The 22,736-nt window shown below is 41.4% G+C and overlaps 1 protein-coding gene across 4 annotated transcripts in view; it reads right to left on the bottom strand.

Moving 5' to 3' along the window:
- Positions 1-16,440, bottom strand: part of sfswap (splicing factor SWAP) — a 136,685-nt gene extending 120,245 nt beyond the window's left edge. For 3 of the 4 annotated variants that reach the window (XR_015761232.1, XM_087999856.1, XM_087999855.1), the window contains exons 1-5: positions 16,169-16,440; positions 13,787-13,953; positions 13,196-13,327; positions 7,222-7,304; positions 1,520-1,745 (exon numbers count right to left, since the gene is read on the bottom strand). Coding sequence is in view for 3 of the 4 variants with exons in the window: in XM_087999856.1 (XP_087855982.1) it covers positions 1,520-1,745; positions 7,222-7,304; positions 13,196-13,327; positions 13,787-13,953; positions 16,169-16,383 (823 nt within the window). In the remaining variant the exon portion in view is untranslated. The remainder of the gene's footprint in view (positions 1-1,519; positions 1,746-7,221; positions 7,305-13,195; positions 13,328-13,786; positions 13,954-16,168) is intronic. The other variant, XM_043715342.2, reaches the window with a different exon arrangement.
- Positions 16,441-22,736: the final 6,296 nt, after the last annotated feature.

Genomic DNA, 22,736 nt, shown 5'->3' with positions numbered 1-22,736 from the left:
GTCTTCAAAAAGATGCTACTGTCCATGTGAAGTGCTGCTGCAGGGGTGTTCCAGCAAGGAAAGCAAACAGTCTATTCAGTTTCGCCTCATAACTGAATGTTTCCACCGCAGGCAACATCCTGGTGAATCTCCTCTGCAACTTTCCAATTGCAATCATACCCTTCCAATAGTTGTTGACCAAAATTGAATAGTGGCAGGTGACGGCCTAGCGGTAATATCGTCTAAGTAATATTCTAGTGACAGGAGTTCAAATCCCGCCATGACAGATAGCGGAATTTGAATTCAATGAAGTATTTGGAATCCAAAGTCTAATGACGACCATGAACCATTACTGATTGTCAGGAAAAACTCATCTGGTTTAGTAATGTCCTTTAGAGAAGAAAACTGCCATCCTTACCAGGTCTGGCTTATATGTGACTCCAGACCCCTTTGGGCAATTAGGGATGGGGCAATGAATGTTGGCTTGCCCAGCAATGCCCACATACTGTGAACGAATTTTAAAAAGTATTCCATCTGTGACCTCGCCAACGTTTAATTTCCAATTTTAAGTTGCAACAAAATTTCCTTGCTCGGTTAATGAAGGCAAGAATCCTGGATACCTCTTTCACTACCATGTCTACCTGTGCTGACATCTACATGGATTTATGGACTAGTACACAAAGCTCCCTTTGTTCCTCAGAACTCCCTAGAACACATTGTACATATCCTTCCCTCATTATATCTCTCTAAATGCCTCGCTTTTCAGAGTTAAATTTTATTTGCCATTACTCTGCCCAATTTACTAGTTGTTCAATACCAGAATCCATTCTTTGCACTGTGAACAACACCAATTTTCATGTCACCTGTAAGCTTAGTAATTATACCTTCGATGTTCACATTCAGGTTATTAATGGACAAAACAAACAGCAAAGGTCTCAGTACCAATTCCTGTGGTACACCACTTGTCACAGGCTTCCAATCACAAAAACAATCCTCCATCACCACCCTCTGACTCCTACTTGCAAATCAATTTTGGATCCAGTTTGTATCAACTTTCATCGAATCCTATGGGTTCTCGGGCCAGCCTTCCAGGTGGGACCTTATCAAAGGCCTTAGTGAAGTCCATCAACCGCACAAGCCTTATCATTACATTCAGTCACCTTTTCAAAGAAAACTCAATTAAACCACCTGATGGAGTGGTGCTCCGAAAGCTAGTGCTTCCAATTAAACCTGTTGGACTATAACCCGTGTTGTGTGAGTTTTAACTTTGTACACCCCAGACCAACACCAGCATCTCCAAATCAATTAAATTAGTCAGACAGGATCCTCCTCCAACAAATCTATGTTGACTATCTAGTTATGATGCATCTTGTAATTAAGCACAGTGCCAACTTGCATATCAATTGCCCTTCCTGCTTCACCCCCACTAAAAACTGGACTTATTTCACTTGCAAATTCACTGAATGCAAAAAAATTATCAAAGTGCAGGATCCCATTTGGAATCAGTAAATGAAAAGTGATCAGAAATAGTTCAACTTACTCTTTTTCTCTTCGCCTCTTTTTTCTGCCTGAACAACATATTTCCCATCTTTCATTGTTTTGAGGATGTGCTTGTAGTATGGATTTAGATAGTGATCAAACCGCAGAAAATCAAATTGAGAATTCCGGGCTTGTTTAGCTTTAAGCATGATTTCAAACTGTGTGCCCTGCTTGCAGACAAACTTTGCTGTACGTTCAATGATGGCATGCATTTTGGATGTCGCAGGCTGAAGAAAAAAGACATGTATACATATCACAAATACTTGCATTCATGAGACAACGGTATTAAAACTGGAAGATATAAATATAATTTTCTATTGGTGTAGACAGAATTCAATTAAAATTCTCAACATGTCTGCTAGTTAGATCGTTAAACAGAATCAATCATTATATACGCATATGCATTTTGACCAACATATCACAATCAATGCACTGAAATCTAAAAATATTGGTTGGTTATTTGGAAAACAATACATTTCTGATGATTTTATAACCATAACAAGGTTAGTGACTGTCATTGATACAATGGCCTTATGGAAGGCCATGGTGGGCTCATGATCCAGGGGAGGTAGGAGGAGGTATCGGAGAGCTGACACTCAGTTTCTGCAATTTGGAGGTCAGTATGTCAGACTAAAACAGCACCACCCTTATTGACAGGCTTAATCACAAAGTCAAGGTTGGACCTAAGCACACAGAGTGTAGTTAGTTTAGAGAGAGTCAGGTTGAATTAGGTGGGGGGGGGGGGGGAAGAAATTGAAGCGACCAATGTCAACAGTTCTTAATGAACAGATCGAGTGCAAGCAAAAAGGCCATAGGAAGCTGTTGCGAACTGGACGAAGGGGTCTGTAGGACAGGGAAAAGTCTCTTGTCCAAAGAAATGGGCATGGAGGTAAAGACGATGGAAGAAGAGTTCAACGTCATGCTGTGCCTGAAATTCATTAAGATGGGGACGTAGAGGAATAAAACTGAGACCTTTGCTGAGTACAGAATGTTCAGCACTGGAGAGTGGAAGAGGGATGGTGAATGGATGTAGGTTTGCTCGCTGAGCTGGAAGGAAGGTGTTCAAACATTTTGTCACCATACTAGGTAACATCTTCAGTGAGCTTCCAGATGAAGCACTGGTGGTGTAGCCAGTTTTCTATTTATAAGTTGGGGTTCCTTGGGTTGGTGATGTCATTTCCTGTGATGACATAATTTCCTATGGGGATGCAATTTCCAGTTTTTTTTGCCAAGGGATGGTAAATGGGATCCGAGTGTTTGTTGATAGAGTTCTGGTTCTCACTCACTGAGAAAAAGAGCAGGAAATGACATCACCACAGGAAATGACATCACGGACCCAAAGAAACCCAAACAATAATATAAAGTGGGCTACACCACCAGTGCTTCATTCGGAGGCTCACTGAAGATGTTACCTAGTATGGTGACGAAACGTCTGAAAACTCACCTTCCAGCCCAATGAGCAAACCCACATCCAGAACCTCAATGTGAGCTACAAATCTTCTCAAACCTTGCTAGGGATGGTGAACACCCAAAAGGTGGGGCTGGGGGGGGTTTAGGGGGTGAAATCAGAGGAAAGGAAGGTTCCAGGAGGCCATGGGTATCTCTGAGTTGTTGCATCTTCTGTGCCTTGATGCCTGGAGGGAAAAGAAGTTTATTGTTAGAATAGTGAATGAGCCGGAGGATGGAGCAAAACTGGGGAGTGGTGTAACTCCAGTAGTACACAAATTGGCAGTTTTGCTCATTATTTCTCCCTTCTGTAACAAATCAAACCAAAGCGGAGGATCTGTGATATCCTACTATAATTTAACTTATTTTGCTACATACTGCTTGATGAATATACCATCCTTAAGTAAAATCCATTACATGCAATGTACAAAAGCAACAGGTGAATACAGCTCTGAAACATAGTCATGGTATTTCTGTCATGAAGTTTTCGAGGATGCCCAGGCTTTGAACTGAGATGGATTTATTATCACATGTACTCACAGGAGTACAGTAAAAAGTTTCCAAGTCGTCACTTACAGCACCATCTTTGGTAGGGTACTGAGGTACAGATTCTTAGGTACAAAACAGAAAAATAAGGATAACAAAGTTTAGAAGTTAAACTATTCAGTCCCTGCTTAAAATGTGGGAAAACAAAGAAACATAGTTAACAGTTCAACACCAGAGTTCATAAGTGCCTGGTCATGCTGGGCCTTCACTCCTCACAAGGTTCAATCTTCCCACTCGGGCTCAACCTCACCCCTACCGCCGGACCATACTGCTTGCTCTCGCTGCCTTGCAGCCTGTTCCTGCTACTGTCAAGGGAAGCGTACTCCTGCTCTCGCCACTGACCACCTCACGCTTTATTAAAGCCTTCCCTCATAATGCCTCAATGCAGTTACTTACAGCATAACTAGGACAAACAAAAAGCAAACTGCTATCAAATTGTTTTAAACTTTTTAAAACTATTCACATAACCTTTCCAGAATTCTGTCTCATAGAGCCACCATAGTTAACAATATTGGAGCTATCCAGCCCACGATGTTATCTATTTCATCCTTAAAAGGCACATACATAGACACTAGACTTGAATGTCAAGGAACAGGTAAGATCAGATTAGACAGATATTTAATAGTGTGCCACCAAGATGTCATGAAAAAACTGAAAGCTAATTTTCAAAGTGGAAAGCCTCCAGTGGCTGGTGTTATATAAGGGAAAATGCTTATGATTGCCAAAAACAACATCACGGGCTAAAAGAATTGTTGCAGGAATTGCTCAGGGAGGAATCCTCAGTCAGTTCATTATTGACATATCAGTCAGTCACAACATCAGAAATGAGGCCTTTCTTTTGAAAGAAAACTTAAATTTGCAAATCCTCTTGTGCAAGAACCATATTACTCTTCACTTTATCATTTTAACTATCGCTCACATGCTGTTGATGCAAGCCCAGTTATGAAACTTACCTGAAAACAACTGCTTCAACTATAAAGTTGCCAATGCCTTATAGTGGCTAAGTGCCAGGTAATAACCAACTGAAAAGAGGAAAAATTTATCACCTTTCATTGCCCTTCTGCAGCACCAAACAAAACTTAACAGCATCTGGCAATCACCACCAACCAGCAGCTTAACTGCTATATCTATAAGACGATTAAAAATAAAGACAGGTGGTACCATCACCACATGTGGATTTCCACATCACACATCATCCCATCCTCAACTTCCCTAGCAGCATCCCCAGGACAGCTTAATAGCATCTTGTACCAATGCTCACTGTAACAAGGGCTGTAACAATTTGGGATGACTCAGCACTACAACAGCAATAAATAGATTATCCATTATACCCAAAAATACCAACTTCTTTTTTTAAAGAAGTGCCCCAACCATTGTCCTTTTAAAGAAGGAACCCAACCAAAGCATGCCATGCACCAATCTTCTACATTGGGAAACCAGGGTACACAGAACAAAACAAAAATCGCAGACAGCCCAGAATACGTCCTTTGCAAAAACCAATATAGACCTGTTGGGTCAAATGGCCTATTCTTGTACTGTAAATTCTGAACAAAAAACTCTTCAAGATCAACTGTCTGTGTGGAGTTTGCACATTCTCCCCATGTCTGTGTGGGTTTCCTCCGGGTGTTCCGGTTTCCTCCCACAGTCCAAAAATGTGCAGGTCAGGTGAATTGGCCATGCTAAATTACCCATAGTGTTAGGTATAGGGGTAAATGTAGGTGTTTAGGTGGGTTGCTCTTCGGAGGGTCGCTGTGGACTTGTTGGGCCGAAGGGCCTGTTTCCACACTCTAAGTAATCTAATCTAATCTAATCTTGTTCCCTCTAACATATCAGTGTATTTACTGAAATGTGAAACAGATTTTGAAGAGTGTCCTAAACGTAACTACTGAACCTCTCAATAATTTTAAATTTGAAACCACGTTCTGTTAAATTGGTAACTTCAGTCAAGTTGAACATAGTTTGCAAGTTACAGAGTCAGAGTTGTAAAGCAGAGGGACAGACTCTTTGGTCCAATCTGCTGACCAGATATCCTAAACTAATCTCGAACCATTTGTCAGCATTTGATCCGTTTTCCAAAAAGTTGACTTTTTAATTCTTATTGACTGATCACTTTAAACATTACTGCTGCAGAAATAGTAACATTGACAGACAATCATTTGTGAAAAAAAATCACTATTTATACTTTCCATCAGACGTACCATACACATAATTTAACCATCAGGTATACCAATTCTTAGAAGAGAGAAAAAAAATGAGCCAATTTCAAAATGTCAGACGTAAGAGTTATCTTAAAGAATGCCCACTTTTTAAGCAAAGTTTCATGGCACCAGTTACTGAATAATTAAAAGCGATGCCAATCCTATCATTCAGATAAAAATCAGAATCTACCTTTTAGTCAAAACCAGTTTCCAATAAAGTGCAATATGCATGAACAACAGAAATATCAACATCAGGGATGCGCCACATTTTCAATGCCTCAATAGTACAGAGGATAATCAACAATCTAAAATGATAATGAATTCCAAGACAGTGAAGCTGACTATACAACTCATCATGTCTTAGCAATCACAACGTCTTGTGGCGCAGTGCTGGTAAGCATACCCTTGGGCCAGGAGGTTTGGGTTCAAGTCACACCTGCCTCAGACGGTATTATATATAACCTGTCTAAACAGATTGATTTCTATTTCATATTAGGAAGGTTTCTGAGACTGGAAAGAAAGGACAATCACATCAATTAACTACTATAAGCAGACCAATTGCCCAAAGCACTGATGGAAAGGAGAAACCTGGGAGTTTCTACTCATTTGAGGAAAAAGAACATAACACAATTCAACAACTTTTCAGTAAATTATCTGCCAATAAATACCTATTTGCTGGGGTGGTTAGCCTATACACACAAACATGGAATAGAAATAGGCAAGTCAGCCCATCCAACATGTTCCATGATTAGTAAAATCATGGCTGGTCTGAGTTTCCTCTTTATCTTCATGCTTTAAAGCAACAACAAATCACAGTTATGTTGTGATCAAGATTTTTCAATCAGAATTTAGAAATAATCGGCAATTCAACGCTAGTTGACCAATTTCCAAATAAAAAAAAGCCACGTGAACCGTAACATCAACTTTCAAGACTAAATCACAAGTGTTGAATTGGACATGTGAAATATCTAGCTATTAAATGCATAGCTCAAACATAAAAATTCGTGATTGGCTCTTATGCTTATCAATTTAGCAACACTGACCAAGACGTGAACGCACAGGATTTTATCTAAATGATATGACACACTTGAATAATGTTGAAAATTAAGCTGCAAGCCACTAAACAATATAACAGAACATACTGTCCCACTGGGAACCTTTTTACTGGAAAACCTGTCTATTATTGCATCTACTTATCGGCAGATACTGTGTGACTGTCAATTAATTACAGTGCTACAAGTTAGATTTTCCGTAAAACTCAAGAATACTGTTCAGAAAGACGGGCTGAACCGTGAAGTAAAATATATTTTCGAGTAGGACTCAGTCTCCCCGAACTTCAGACACGATATGCCAATAAATACGATGGTCTCAAAATCCAATTTGATCGATGACAATGCAGCTTCTTTCATGTGGAATTTGCAAATACAATGTTTCTTCTTTTGATAATGGATTACACTTTCTCACTCCAAGTACATTCTTAAGGAAACAATTGCAAGGAATACAAGTTACTTACAACTTCAACGTCAGAAGGGACAAGTAGCCCAGGAGGAGCAGTGTACGGTTCCTCATTCTCTTCTGCATTATCATCAATCTCGCCTACGACGCAAAAGATAAAAAGAGAACATTATTAATGCAATGCAACAAAAATTATATGATATAGTGCGTAAAGGAAAATACTGAATGCTGAAAACCTGAAATTAAATCAGAAAGCAATGGAGGAACACAGCAAGTTTGGCAGCATCTGTGGAGAAATAAAATGATTAACATGTTAAGTTTAGTATGAATCTTCTTCGAAGCTGAAAAGATCTGGAAAATGGTGGTTTTTATGCTGTGGTAGAGGAGGATTAGAAGCAATTGGAATAGATTGTGAGGTGTGGAAAGTAAACTACTTGAGAAAAGTTATACATTAGATGTGATACAGTCCACCGTGAGTGGGCGGCACGGTGGCATAGTGGTTAGCACTGCTGCCTCACAGCGCCAGAGACCCGGGTTCAATTCCCGACTCAGGCGACTGACTGTGTGGAGTTTGCACATTCTCCCCGTGTCTGCGTGGGTTTCCTCCGGGTGCTCCGGTTTCCTCCCACAGTCACAAAGATGTGCGGGTTAGGTGAATTGGCCATGCTAAATTGCCATAGTGTTAGGTTAAAGGGGGTAAATGTAGGGGTATGGGTGGGTTGCGCTTCGGCGGGTCGGTGTGGACTTGTTGGGCCAAAGGGCCTGTTTCCACACTGTAAGTAATCTAATCTAATCTAATCATATTCAAATGAAAATCATTGCTCACCGAATACCTCAGCGTAACTCTATTAAGATTTGAAAATCTCTTTCTACCTGACCATTTTATGCATACCGAGCATACAGTTACCACAGGATGAAATTGAGGATTGCAGATGCTGGACAGTCAGAGTTGAAAAGGGTGGCATTGGAAAAGCACAGCAGATCAGGCAGCATCAGAGGAGTAGGACAGTTGACATTTCAGGGTTAAGCCCTTCATCAGGAATGTCTTGGTCTACCTACAGCAGTGACTGCAACAGTTCAAGAAGGCAACATCACCTCAAGGACAACTAGGGATGGGCAATAAATGTAGAACCAGCCAGTGAAGTCCATGTCCCAAGAATTAATTAAACAAAAGGATGCTAAATTTATACTAGCACCTTTAACGTGCTGATGCAATAAACAAAACGTCTCCTTTTGTTTAACAGCTATAATCCTCACACAGTCTGTGAGGCAGTTTAGGAAAATGTCAATTTACTCATCTGCAATGATTAAACAGAGTTCAAAGGGAGACAGCTGAAGAGAAAGTGGAAGCGTTAGTGGTGATCTTCCAGGAATCAGGGAAGATCCCAGAGGACTGGAAAATTGCTAACATGACACCCCTGTTTAAAAAGGGACTAAGGCAAAAACAGAAAATTACAGACTAATTAGCCTAATTTTGGTTGTGCATAAGATCCTGGGATCCATTGTGAAGGGAGGGATTTCTGAATATTTGGATGTGTATGGTAAAATAGAGCAAAGTCAGCATGGTTTCACCAAGGGGAGGTCATGCCTGACAAATCTGCTAGAACTCTTTGAAGAAGTAACGAGCAGCTTAGTCCAATGAGAGCCAGTGTTATCTCCCTGGACTTCAAGGTGGTCTTTACAAGATACTGCATAGGAGGCTACTGAGTAAGATAAGTGTTAGGGGCAAGGTGCGAGCATGAATGGAAGCTCGGCTGTCTGGCAGAAAGCAGAGAATGGGGATAAAAGGGACCTTTTCAGGATGGCAGCCAGTGACAAGTGGTGTTCCGCAAGACTGTTCGGAGCACAACTTTTCGCTTTATACATTAATGATCTAGATGAAGGAACTGAGGGAATTCTAGCTAAGTTTGCAGATGATACAAAGATAGGCAGAGGGACAGGCAGCACTGAGGAGGCGGGGAGGCTGCAGAAAGATTTGGACAGGGTAGGAGAATGGGCAAAGAAGTGGCAGATGGAGTACAAGTGGGAAAATGTGAAGTCATGCACTTTGGTAAGAAGAATAGAGGCATGTACTATTTTCTAAATATGGAGAAAATCCATAAGCCTTAAGTGCAAAGACTTGGGAGTTCTAGTCCAGGGTCTTCTCAAGATAAACTTGCAGGTTGAATCAGTAGTTAAGACGACAAATGCAATGTTGGTATTTATTTTGAGAGAATTGAAATATAAAAGCAGCGACATACTTCTGTAGCTAAGGCTCTGGTCAGACCACACTTGGAGTATTGTGCGCAGCTTTGGGCCCCATATCTCAGAAGGATGCACTGGTCCTGGAGTGTGTTCTGAGGAGATTCACGAGAATGGTCCCAGGAATGAAAAGCTTAACGTATAAGGAACATTTGAGGACTCTACGTCTATATTTGATAGAGTTTAGAAGGATGAGGGGGATTTAATTGAAACTTACAGAATACTGAATGGCCTGGACAGAGATAGAACATAGAAGAATACAGCGCAGTACAGGCACTTCGGCCCTCGATGTTGCGCCGATCCAAGCCCACCTAACCTACACTAGCCCACTATCCTCCATATGCTTATCCAATGCCCGCTTAAATGCCCATAATGAGGGAGAGTCCACCACTGCTACTGGCAGGGCATTCCATGAACTCACGACTCGCTGAGTAAAGAACCTACCCCTAACATCTGTCCTATACCTATCCCCCCTTAATTTAAAGCTATGCCCCCTTGTAATAGCTGACTCCATACGAGGAAAAAGATTCTCACTGTCGACCCTATCTAAACCCCTAATCATCTTATACACCTCTATCAAGTCACCCCTAAACCTTCTTTTCTCCAATGAAAACAACCCCAAGTGCCTCAGCCTTTCCTCATACGATCTTTCTACCATACCAGGCAACATCCTGGTAAACCTCCTCTGCACCTGTTCCAGTGCCTCCACATCCTTCCTAGAGTATGGCGACCAAAACTGCACACAATACTCCAGATGTGGCCGCACCAGAGTCTTATACAACTGCAACATGACCTCAGTACTCCGGAACTCAATTCCTCTACCAATAAAAGCCAGTACGCCATATGCCTTCTTCACCGCACTATTTACCTGGGTGGCAACTTTCAAAGATTTGTGTACATGGACACCAAGATCCCTCTGCTCATCCACACTACCAAGTATCCGACCGTTAGCCCAGTCCCCCATCTTTTTATTACTCTTACCAAAGTGAATCACCTCACACTTAGCTACATTGAACTCCATTTGCCACCTTTCTGCCCAGTTCTGCAGCTTATCTATATCCTGCTGTAACCTGCCACATCCTTCCTCACTGTCTACAACTCCTCCGACTTTCGTAATATCCGCAAACTTGCTCACCCAACTTTCTAACCCCTCCTCCAGGTCATTTATAAAAATGACAAACAGCAATGGTCCCAAAACAGATCCTTGCGGAACACCGCTAGTGACGGCACTCCAAGATGACCTTTGCCATCAACTACTACCTTCTGTCTTCTTCCAGCCAGCCAACTCCTAATCCAAACCTCCAACTCACCCTCAATGCCATACCTCCGTATTTTTTGCAGTAGTCTACCATGGGGAACCTTATCAAACGCCTTACTAAAATCCATATACACCACATCTACTGCTTTCCCTCATCCACCTCCTTAGTCACCTTCTCAAAGAATTCAATAAGGTTTGTGAGGCACGACCTGCCCTTCACAAAACCATGCTGACTATCCTTGATCACATTATTCCTATCCAGATGTTCATAAATCCTATCCCTTACAATTCTCTCTAAGATTTTGCCCACAACAGAAGTGAGACTCACCGGCCTATAGTTACTAGGGTTATCCCTACTCCCCTTCTTGAACAAGGGAACCACATTTGCTAGCCTCCAATCTTCTGGCACTACTCCTGTAGACAACGAGGACATAAAAATCAAGGCCAATGGCTCTGCAATCTCCTCCCTTGCTTCCCAGAGAATCCTAGGATAAATGCCATCAGGCCCAGGGGACTTATCTATTTTCACCCTTTCCAGAATTTCCAACACCTCTTCTCTACATACCTCAAAGCCATCCATTCTACTTAATTGTGACTCAGTACTCACATTGACAACAATGTCCTGTTCCTGATTGAATACTGACGAAAAGTATTCATTCAGTGTCTCCCCAATCTCTTCAGCCTCCACACGCAACTTCCCACTACTATCCTTGACTGGACCTATTCCTACCCTAGTCATTCTTTTATTCCTGACATACCTATAGAAAGCCTTAGGATTTTCCCTAATCCTACCAACTAAGGACCTTTCATGTCCCCTCCTTGCTACTCTTAGCTCTGATGATTAGATTACATTACATTACAGTGTGGAAACAGGCCCTTCGGCCCAACAAGTCCACACCGACCCGCCGAAGCGTAACCCACCCATACGTTTACCCCTTACCTAACACTACGGACAATGTGACAGGGCCAATTCACCTGACCCGCACATCTTTGGACTGTGGGAGGAAACCGGAGCACCTGGAGGAAACCCACACAGACACGGGGAGAACGTGCAAACTCCACACAGTCAGTCGCCTGAGGTGGGAATTGAACCCGGGTCTCTGGCGCTGTGAGGCAGCAGTGCTAACCACTGTGCCACCGTGCCATGGGAAGATGTTTCTGTTGGTAGGAGAGACCGGGACCCAAGGGCATAGCTTTTGAGTAAAGGGAAGACCTTTTAAAATGGAGATAAGGAGAAACTTCTTCAGTCAGAGAGTGGTACATCTATGGAATTCATTGCCACAGAGGGACATGGAGGCCAAGTCATTGAGTATATTTAAGACGGAGAAAGTTAGGTTCTTGATTGTCAAGGGGATCAAGGGTTATGGGGAGGAGGCAGGAGAATGGGATTGAGAAACTTATCAGCCATGATTGAATGGCGGAGCAGACTCAATGGGCTGAATGGTTCTAATTTCTGCTCCAATGTCTTATGGTCATAAGTTTCATTATTTCTACAGGAAATTACAATATGACGACAGAATGATAGAATGATACGACACAGAAAGGAATTCAGCCAATCATGCTATTGGTGGATCTTAGAATGTACATGAATTTGTAGCCCTAGGTTCCTGCTATTGGCTCTTAACGTTGCAGATTTCCCATCCTATTGCACCTGTCCATTTCCTTTTAAAATGTCAGTTTCTTTCTAAGTATAGCATTCCATAATCTGTCAACTGTCTGAATATATTTCTCATCATCTTCCCTCAATATCTGTTGTCACTGATTTTCAATTGGCCTTCGGTTATGGCCACTTGCCATTATCCAATGTGTAAATTTGTGTAAACACTAACCATTCTAGCTACATTATAGAAACCATATACATTTAATTTAATGCCCCCTTTGTAGTTTTCCTAGTTTCTGCAACTTGTGTTTTCTATTTAATTTTACTGCTGTTTATATATCTGCTCTTAGCCATGATTTTTGCTATTTCCTCATTCCATGATTATCATGGAGATCATGGGTATCAATTTAACAACTTCTATCTTCACTAGTCAGACTTCAACTCATTTTTGATAAACTAAACCAGAGGTGCAAATTTATGACAGAAAATCTCTGAAACAATCAGATCGAAGGCATTGTATAACAAAAGTGCGTACTCAGTTGCAATTATTGATAAACTGAGATATCCATATTAGTTTATCAAGTTGACTGTTACTTTTAGATAGTTAAATAAATGTTAAATGGCCAAATATCAGATCTATATTTATAACTGAAATGAACTACAAAAGACATTTCAAACCAGTTTCAGATTAGAAAGATTTCGCAAACAATTGTTCTGGGAAACATAGAAAACAGGAGAAGCAGGCTATTTGGCTCTTTGACCCTGTTCAGCCATTCATTATCATCATGGTTGATCATCCAACTCAATAACCTAGTATTCTTTTATCCCTATATCCTTTGATCCTTTTAGCCTTAAGTTCTATTTCCAGCCGATTACATGACCTCTAGAAAACATTAATCACCCCGATAAAATGAAAAACAATTTGATATTTACCATCCGTTTTAGCCAGTTCTTCTTCTTCTGTTGGTTGCGATGGATCATAATAATCACTGCTATAAGCAAACCCAACCGCATTATAGATGCCATCCTCAGCTAAAGCCTCATTCAGACGTCTATATTCTTCCTCTTAAAAGGCAGAGTTTTGAGAAGGGAAGAATGAATTAGACTTAAAGAAGCAAACGTTATTATAAAATGTACATAAAGTTAAAATCTGACTTTTACATCAGCAGTACAAAATAAAATCAAGAATAAGATTTAAAATACAATCATTAATTTAAACAAGAACTATGGGAAAATCTCAAAACTTAAATCAGCAGAGAATGAGTTTTCACTGAAGAGAAAGTCAAAACAGAATTCATAGTTTCCATGCTGCCCTAAGTTGCGAACAATTCTCTTTCGCAGGCTAATTAAACTACTCCTGAGATCCTTTTTGACAAGGAAGGATTCCTTTTCCAATCCCCAGGATACTGTCAAATAAGGAATATCAAAAAAAATGAGTGCATGGTCAAATTACAGGAGATTGTAATTATTTGCAGAAATTCACATGAATTTGGCTGAAAGGTAAAGTTGTTTTGCAAATAGTACCTTGCCTTGCCTCCTCCTCAAGCAAGTCCGTATGCAAGGCTAAATACCTCTCTTCATCACAAAGAGCATCAATCCTCGCCTCCTCTTCCGATAACTGATAATCTCTGTTCCAAGTGTACTCAGCATCACATTCTGAGAGGTCGTTTAAGTGACCCCGACAATCATACCTGCAAGATGAAGACACTGGTCAATACAATTAAGAAAAAACTCTACTGACCAGATCACATACTTACCAAACTAGGCAACCTGCAAGTGATATTTAAAGAAACAATCAAAATAACATTACAAATAATATAAAAAATGAAAATGAATAGCTTACTATATTACATAATTTAAATTTAAACGACTGTCTTTAAAAGATGGTATAAAGTGCATTCAGAAAAGTTAACTCAGTTCTTCACCACAATATTGAACAGTTAATAGAATGTAAACGAACACCCGGTTTGCCAAGTACTGACACTGTTTTAAAAAAGAATCTTACCGTGCATGTTTCAGTCAATCACTCGCACTGCTATCTGTCAAAGACACTCTTGCTTGACAACATTTCATCTGCAAAAGCAGTTTTAACAGGCGCACAAACCGAGGACATAAATACCTATCAGCAAGAACCAAAAGGGCCGTAAATGTCCTCGCTTCACCATGCTCTGCGTTTTCCTGGAGGAGGAGGTGGAGGAGAATGAAAGCTCTTCATCAACTGGAGGCCCGTCGCTTTGTGGCAAAATCATGACTAGGACTGTTTTTTTTTCCTAGCCATTTTACTACCTGGCAAATTCACTGGGGAAAGAAGCTCTGGATTACGTGACAGAGAGAGACATTTATATATTTATATAAAAATTAACACAAATTGCACAGGATATTCAGTACAGAAACCGGCCAATCAGCTCATTTACATAAACATATGCTTAACTAAAAGGAGCAAGGAAAAGTTATGAATAAAATAGAAAGACTGCATGCAGCTTCTATCTAACAGATAATAGACCCTAAGTCTCAGAGATTTAAAAAGTAAAGACTTTCACAATTACAGGTTGCACCAAAGTATTTTTATAGTCAATGAAATACTTTTCAACTTGTCCTTTTACAATTTAAAAACTACTGCAGCCAATTTTTGGAGAGCAAGGTCCCATAATAGACAAAGAACCCAGAGGCAACTTTCTTGAAGATGTTCACTGAAGGATGAATATTGGCCAGGGCATTGGGAACACCTGTGCTTTGACACAGTGGCCACGGGACCTTCCACATACGCCTGAGAGAGACAGGGCCTTTTTAAAAAATTTCTCAATCAAAAGTCAGCATCTCCAATTACGAGGCACCTCCTCAGTACTACATTGGGACCATCAGCTTGATTTGCTTCCAAGTTCAAACATGTCAGAGTGACACGTTAATCCAAACCTACCAAATCAATATCTGCATGACCAGATGGCCACAAATAAAATACCCTACTTAAAGACTAACAGCTGGGAACACCCTCCTCCCAAAAAAGCTCATGTTCCACCTAAGCCGTGCTGCTGTTCCATCCACGCTGACTGGCGTGCTGAGCAGATCTCAAGAGATCCACATGGTGGAAAAATTAATTACAGGGAATGTACCAGCTGACATGACATAAGTTCAAACAAAAGCAAAACTCTACATGTGCTGGAGATCTGAAAACAGAAAGCACTGGAGAAACTTAGCAGGTCTGATGGTCTCTGTGGAGAGAGAATTGACAGTTAGCATCTGAGGGCTGCCCTTCAGTGACATGACTGTTATAAAGGGTCAGTGGATTCAGTCCTTGGCCAACTTATTGGCTTCAAGATTTCAGCACTGTCAAAGCTGCCAAGTTTCTCCAGTATTTTCTGTTTCCATCACTTAACATACCTCAGAAACAAGAGCAGAAATTACTGAAGATACTCAGCAGGTCTGACAGCAACTGCAGAGAAAAACAGAGTTAACGTTTCAAGTCCAGTGACCAGAGTGCAGATCTGAAGAAGGGTCATCAGACTTCAAACGTTAGCTCTGCTTTTGCTGCAAAGATGCTGTTAGACCTGCTGAGTTCCGCCAACAACTCTCTCATTTCTCGTGACTTAAAGTAGCTCATGAACAAAAACAAAGTGCTGGAGGAACTCAGCAGGCATGGCCGCATCTGTAGAGATAAGCAGAGTTAACCTGGAGCCCAGATATTTGGATGGCTCATCTGATTTAAACTGATAGATGCTTTCTCTCCATGGATGTTGCAGGACCTGCTGAGTCCCTCCAGCACTGTGTGCTTCCTCCAGATTCCCAGCATTCGCGGTATCTTAAGTTCAAAATCAGAGAGTTTAAATCTCCCTCCCCCTCAGGGAGGAGGGAGGTGGTTAGAGGGCAGGCAGGCTGGTAGACAGAGTGAGTGTGAGTGGGTTAACCGACCTATCGATGAGGAGGGCCGGGTCTCCCATCCAGGGGATGAGGTGCTTGCCTTGCTCGTGGAACTGGGCCTTGTCGTCCTCCCGGAACAGCTTACAGGCGTAACCGAAAACTAACAGCTCCACCACCTTCTTCTTATCATCCTCCTTCTTCTTGTTGTTGTTGTTCTGCTGCTTCTTGCGGTGGTTGGGGAAGGTGTAGGCCCGAGCCTGGGCCATGGTTTCTCTCTCTCTCTCCCTGACGAGGAGCGAGTACCTATCCCACCGTCTCCCTGCAGCCGCTCCGCCACAAAATGGCGGCCGTCACCCACAACAACCAGCCTCCACCCGCCTCCGCACATTCACCACAGCCAGCCCCAACACAACAAAAACACACCCAACTGAAACATAGCATTACAGCCGAGGTACAGGCCTTCCATAATTCCGTGTGCTTTATAAAATTATATTTCTGTCCTCTTACTGTTGTGAGTGCCTTGCGTGTCGAATGTGCGGATGGCAGAAACAGCCAGCTACTGTGCAATCCTGCAGCCGCTGTCACAGCTGAGACAAAATGTGGAACACAGTCCACATATAAATTAAACAGTGAATGTGGAACACAGTCCACATATAAATTAAACAGTGAATGTGGAACACAGTCCAAGGTTAAGTTAAACAATAAATGTGGAGGACAGTCCACATATAAATTAAATAGTGAATGTGGAACACAGTCCAAGGTTAAATTAAACAATAAATGTGGAGGACAGTCCACATATAAATTAAACAGTGAATGTGGAACACAGTCCAAGGTTAAATTAAACAATAAATGTGGAGGACAGTCCATATTTAAATTAAACAGTGAATGTGGAACACAGTCCAAGGTTAAATTAAACAGTGAACGTGGAACACAGTCCATGTTTGAATTAAACAGTGAATGTGGAACACAGTCCATGTTCAAAGTAAACAATGAATGTGGGACACAGTCCACATATAAATTAAACAGTGAATGTGGAGCACAGTCCAAGGTTAACAGGGCATTCATTAACAGGGGTATTGAGTTGAAGAGTCGTGAGATCTTGTTGCAGCTCTATAAAACTTTGGTTAGACCGCACTTGGAATACTGTGTCCAGTTCTGGTCGCCCTATTATAGGAAAGATGTGGATGCTTTGAAGAGGGTTCAGAGGAGGTTTACCAGGATGCTGCCTGGACTGGAGTGCTTATTTTATGAAGAGAGGTTGACTGAGCTCGGACTTTTTTCATTGGCGAAGTGGAGGAGAAGTGGGGACCTAATTGAGGTATACAAGGTAATGAGAGGCATAGATAGAGTCGATAGCCAGAGACTATTTCCCAGGGCAGAAATGACTAACACGAGGGGTCATAGTTTTAAGCTGGTTGGAGGAAAGTATAGAGGGGATGTCAGAGGCGTGTTCTTTACACAGAGAGTTGTGAGAGCATGGAATGCGTTGCCAGCAGCAGTTGTGGAGGCAGGGTCATTGGGGACATTTAAGAGACTCCTGGACATGCATATGGTCACAGAAATTTGAGGGTGCATACATGAGGATCAGTGGTCGGCACAGCATCGTGGTCTGAAGGGCCTGTTCTGTGCTGTACTGTTCTATGTTCTATGTTCTATGTTAATTTAAACAATAAATGTGGAGGACAGTCCATGTTCAAATTAAACAATGAATGTGGAACACAGTTCAATGTGAAATTAAACAATAAATGTGGAGGACAGTTCATATTTAAATTAAACAGTGAATGTGGAACACAGTCCAAGGTTGAATTAAACAGCAAATGTGGAGGACAGTCCATGTTTAAATTAAACAGTGAATGTAGAACACAGTCCATTTTCAACTTTAACAGTGAATGTGGACACAGTCCAAGTTTAAATTGAACAATAATTGTGGGAAGAATTGACTGTGGAACACAGTACATTTTCAAATTAAACAATGAATGTGGAACACAGTCCATGTTTAAATTAAACAATGAATGTGGAACACAGTCCATGTTCAACTTAAACAGTGAACGTGGAACACAGTCTATGTTCAAATTGAAATGTGGAACACAGTACATATTTAAATTAAACAGTGAATGTGGAACACAGTCCATGGTCATATTAAAAAGTGAATGTGGAACACAATCCATGTTTAAATTAAACAGTGAATATGGAACACAGTCCATGTTCAAATTAAACAGTGAACGTGGAACACAGTCTATGTTCAAATTAAACAGTGAATGTGGAACACAGTCTATGTTCAAATTAAACAGTGAATGTGGGACACAATCCATGTTCAAATTAAACAGTGAATGTGGAACACAGTCCATGTTCAAATTAAACCATGAATGTGGAACTCAGTCCATGTTCAGATTAAACAGTGAATGTGGAACACAGTCTATGTTCAAATTAAACAGTGAATGTGGGACACAGTGCATGTTCAAATTAAACAGTGAATGTGGGACACAGTCCATATTTAAATTAAACAGTGAATGTGGGACACAGTCCATATTTAAATTAAACAGTGAATGTGGAACACAGTCCATGTTCAAATTAAAGAGTCAATGTGGAACACAGTCCATGTTTAAACTGAACAGCGAAAGTGGAACACAGTTCATGTTCAAATTAAAGAGTCAATGTGGAACACAGTCCATGTTTAAACTGAACAGCGAAAGTGGAACACAGTTCATGTTCAAATTAAAGAGTCAATGTGGAACACAGTCCATTTTCAAGTTAAACAGTGAATGTGAAACACAATCCAATACACAATAGGTGCAAGAGTAGGACATTCTGCCCTTCGAGCCTGCACCACCATTCATTATGATCATGGCTGATCATCCACAATCAGTATCCTGTTCCTACCTTATCCCCATAACCCTTGATTTCACTATCCTTGAAAGCTCTATCCATCTCTTTCTTGAAAGTACCCAGACACTTTGCTCCACTGCCTTTTGGGGCACCACTCTCTGGGTGAAGATGTTTCTCCTCAACTCTGTTCTCAATGGCCTACCCTTATTTTTAGACTGTGTCCTCTGATTCTGGACTCACCCATCAGCAGACATATGCTCCCTGCCTCCAGAGTGCCCAATCCTTTTATAATCTTATACATCTCAATCAGATCCCCTCTCATCCTTCTCAACTCAAGTATATACAAACCCAGTTGCTCCAGTCTTTCAACATATGATAGTATCGCCATTCCAGGAAAGGCTTTCTGAAAGTCCCACATAGGAGATTAGTGAGCAAAATTAGAGCACATGGTATTGGGGGCAAAATACTGACTTAGATTGAAAATTGGCTGACTGACAGCAAGCAAAGAGTAGTGATAAACGGATCCCTTTAAGAATGGCAGGCAGTGACCAGTGAGGTACCACAAGGTTCGGTGCTGGGACCGCAGCTGTTTACAATATACATCCACTGGCTCTCCCTTGTCCATCTTCATCGTTACATCCTCAAAAAATTCCAGAAGATTAGTCAAGCACAATTTCCCCTTTGTAAATCCATGCTGACTCTGACCTATCCTGTTACTGTTATCCAAATATGTTGTAATTTCATCTTTTATAATTGACTCCAACATCTTTCCCACCACTGATGTCAGGCAAATGGGTCTATACTTCCCTGTTTTCTCTCTCCCTCCTTTCTTGAAAAGTGGGACAGCATTAGCCACCCTCCAATCTGCACAAACTGATCCTGAGTCTATAGACCATTGGAAAATGATCACCAATGCATCCACGATTTCTAGAGCCACCTCCTTGAGTAATCTGGGATGCAGACCATCAGGTCCCGAGGACTTGTTAGCCTTCAGACCTAACAGTTTATCCAACATCATTTCCTGCCTAATATAAATTCCCTTCAGTTCATCCATTACCCCGGGTCCTTCAGCCACTATTACATCTGGGAGATTGCTTGTGACTTCCCCAGTGAAGACGGATCCAACCTAATCACTCTTCTGCCATTTCCTTGTTCCCCATAATAAATTCACCCGTTTCTGTCTTCAAAGGCCCAATTTTAGTCTTAACATTTTTTTCCTTTTCACATACCTAAAAAAGCTTTTATTATCATTTATATTTTTGGCCAGTTTGCCTTCGTCCCTCATCTTTGTCTCCACATATTGCCTTTTTCGTTATCCTCTGTTTTTCTTTAAAAGTTTCCCAGTCCTCCGGCTTCCCCCTCATCTTTGCTATGTTATACTTCTCTTTTATCTTTAAACAGTACTTAACTTCCCTTATCAGCCACGGCCACCCCTACCTCCCCTGAGGATTTTTCTTCCTGTTTGGAATGAACTGATCCTGCATCTTCTGCATTATACACAGAAATATCCGCCATTGTTCCTCCACTGCCATCCCTGCTAAGGTATTGCACCATTGAACTTTGGCCAGCTCCTCCCTCATAGCTCATAGTTCCCCTTATTCAACTGAAATAATGTCACTTCTGATTCTACCCTCTCCCTTTCAAACTGCAGATTAAAGCTTATTGTATTGTGGTCACTACCTCCTAATGGCTCCTTTACTTCGAGGTCCCTGATCAAATCCGATTCGTTGCACAACACCAGATCCAGAATTGCCTTCTCCCTGGTAGGCTCCAGCACAAGCCGAACTAAGAATCCATCTCTGAGGCATTCCACAAACTTCCCTTCTTGGGGCCAGTACCATCCTGATTCTCCCAGTCTACCTGCATGTTGAAATCCCCCATAACAACAGTAATAATACCTTTGCGACAGGCCAATTTCAACTCCTTATTCAACTTACACCTTACATCCAGACTGCTGTTGGGGGTCTGTATATAACTCCCATTCGGGTCTTTCTACCCTGAGAATTTCTCAGCTGTATCTACACTGACTCTACATCTCCTGATTCTACGTTGCCTCTCGCAAGGGACTGGATATCATTCCTCACTAACAAGGGCCATTTCTCTGTCCTTTCGTAGCACGTATAGCCTTTAACATTCATTTCCCAAGCCCTGTCCACTTGAAGCCACTCTCAGTTATTCCCACAACATTGTACCTGCCAATTTCCAACCGAGCCTCAAACTTCTTATGCTCCTTGCAATAGCTTTAATTTGTAACTTGCCTCACCCTTCCTATCAATCCCTATTTCACTTGACCAGACTGTATGATCACTTCTTGATTTTTCTTGGTTGGTGCGGGTGTCCCAGAGGTGTTCTCTGAAACATTCCGCAAGTAACGCGACCAACCAACCCAACTGCCCCGTGGCTGAACACTTTAACTCCCCCTCCCATTCCACCAAGGACATGTAGGTCCTTGGCCTCCTCCATCACCAGACCATGGCAACACGACACCTGGAGGAAGAGCGCCTCATCTTCCGCCTAGGAACCCTTCAACCACATGGGATGAATGCAGATTTCTCCAGCTTCCACATTTCCCCTCCCCCCACCTTATCTCAGTCCCGACCCTCGCACTCAGCACCACCTTCTTGACCTGCAATCTTCTTCCCGACCTCTCCGCCCCCGACCCCCTCTCCGGCCTATCACCCTCGCCTTAACCTCCTTCCACCTATCACATTCCCAACGCCCCTCCCCCAAATCCCTCCTTCTTACCTTTTATCTAAGCCTGCTTGGCACACCTTCCTCAATGTCCATGTTCAAATTAAACAGTGAATGTGGAACACAGTCTATATTTAAATTAAACAGTGAATGTGGAACACAGTCCATGTTTAAATTTTACAGAGATAGTGGAAGACAGTCCATGTCCAAATTATGTGAATGTGGAATATGAATGTGGAATACAGTGCATGTTCAAATTAAACATGAAGTATGAAACACAATTCATGTTTAAATGTGAACATGGAACACAATCCATGTTCAAAATAAACAGTGAATGTGGAACACAGTCCATGTTCAAATTAAAAATGAATATCGAACACAGTCCCTATTTAAATTAAACAGTGAATGTGAACGCAGTCCATATGTAATTTAAACAGTGAACGTGGAACCCAATCCATGTTTAAATTGTACAGTGAACGTGGAACTCAGTTCATATTTAAATTAAACAGAGAAAGTGGAACACAGTTCATGTTCAAATTAAACAGTGAATGTGGAACCCATTCCATGTTCAAATTAAACAAGTAAATATGGAACACAGTATGGAATTAAATGAAACAGTGAATGTGGAACACAGTCCATGTTCAAATTAGACAGTGAATGTGGAACACAGTCTATAATTAAATTAAACAGTAAATGTGAAACACAGTGTAAGTTCAAATTATACACTGAATGTTGAACACAGTTCATGTTCAAATTATGTAGTGAATGTGGAACACAGTCCATATTTAAATTAAACAGTGAATGTGAAACACAAACCAGGTTTAAGGTAAACATTCCTGATTTCTATTTATATGTTTGGGTTTCTTTGGGTTGGTAATGTTATTTCCTGTGGTGAAGTCACTTTTTTTTAGATTAGATTACATTACGTTGTGGAAACAGGCCCTTCGGCCCAACAAGTCCACACCGACCCGCCGAAGCGAAACCCACCCAATATCCCTACATTTACCCCTTACCTAACACTACGGGCAATTTAGCATGGCCAATTCACCTGGCCCTGCACATCTTTGGACTGTGGGTGGAAACCGGAGCACCCGGAGGAAAC

This window comes from Chiloscyllium plagiosum, unplaced genomic scaffold, assembly GCF_037043375.1.
Source record: "Chiloscyllium plagiosum isolate Xiang-an unplaced genomic scaffold, Cpla_swu_hap1 HiC_scaffold_24, whole genome shotgun sequence".
NCBI lineage: Eukaryota > Metazoa > Chordata > Chondrichthyes > Orectolobiformes > Hemiscylliidae > Chiloscyllium > Chiloscyllium plagiosum.
This window is presented reverse-complemented; position numbering and strand designations above follow the sequence as displayed.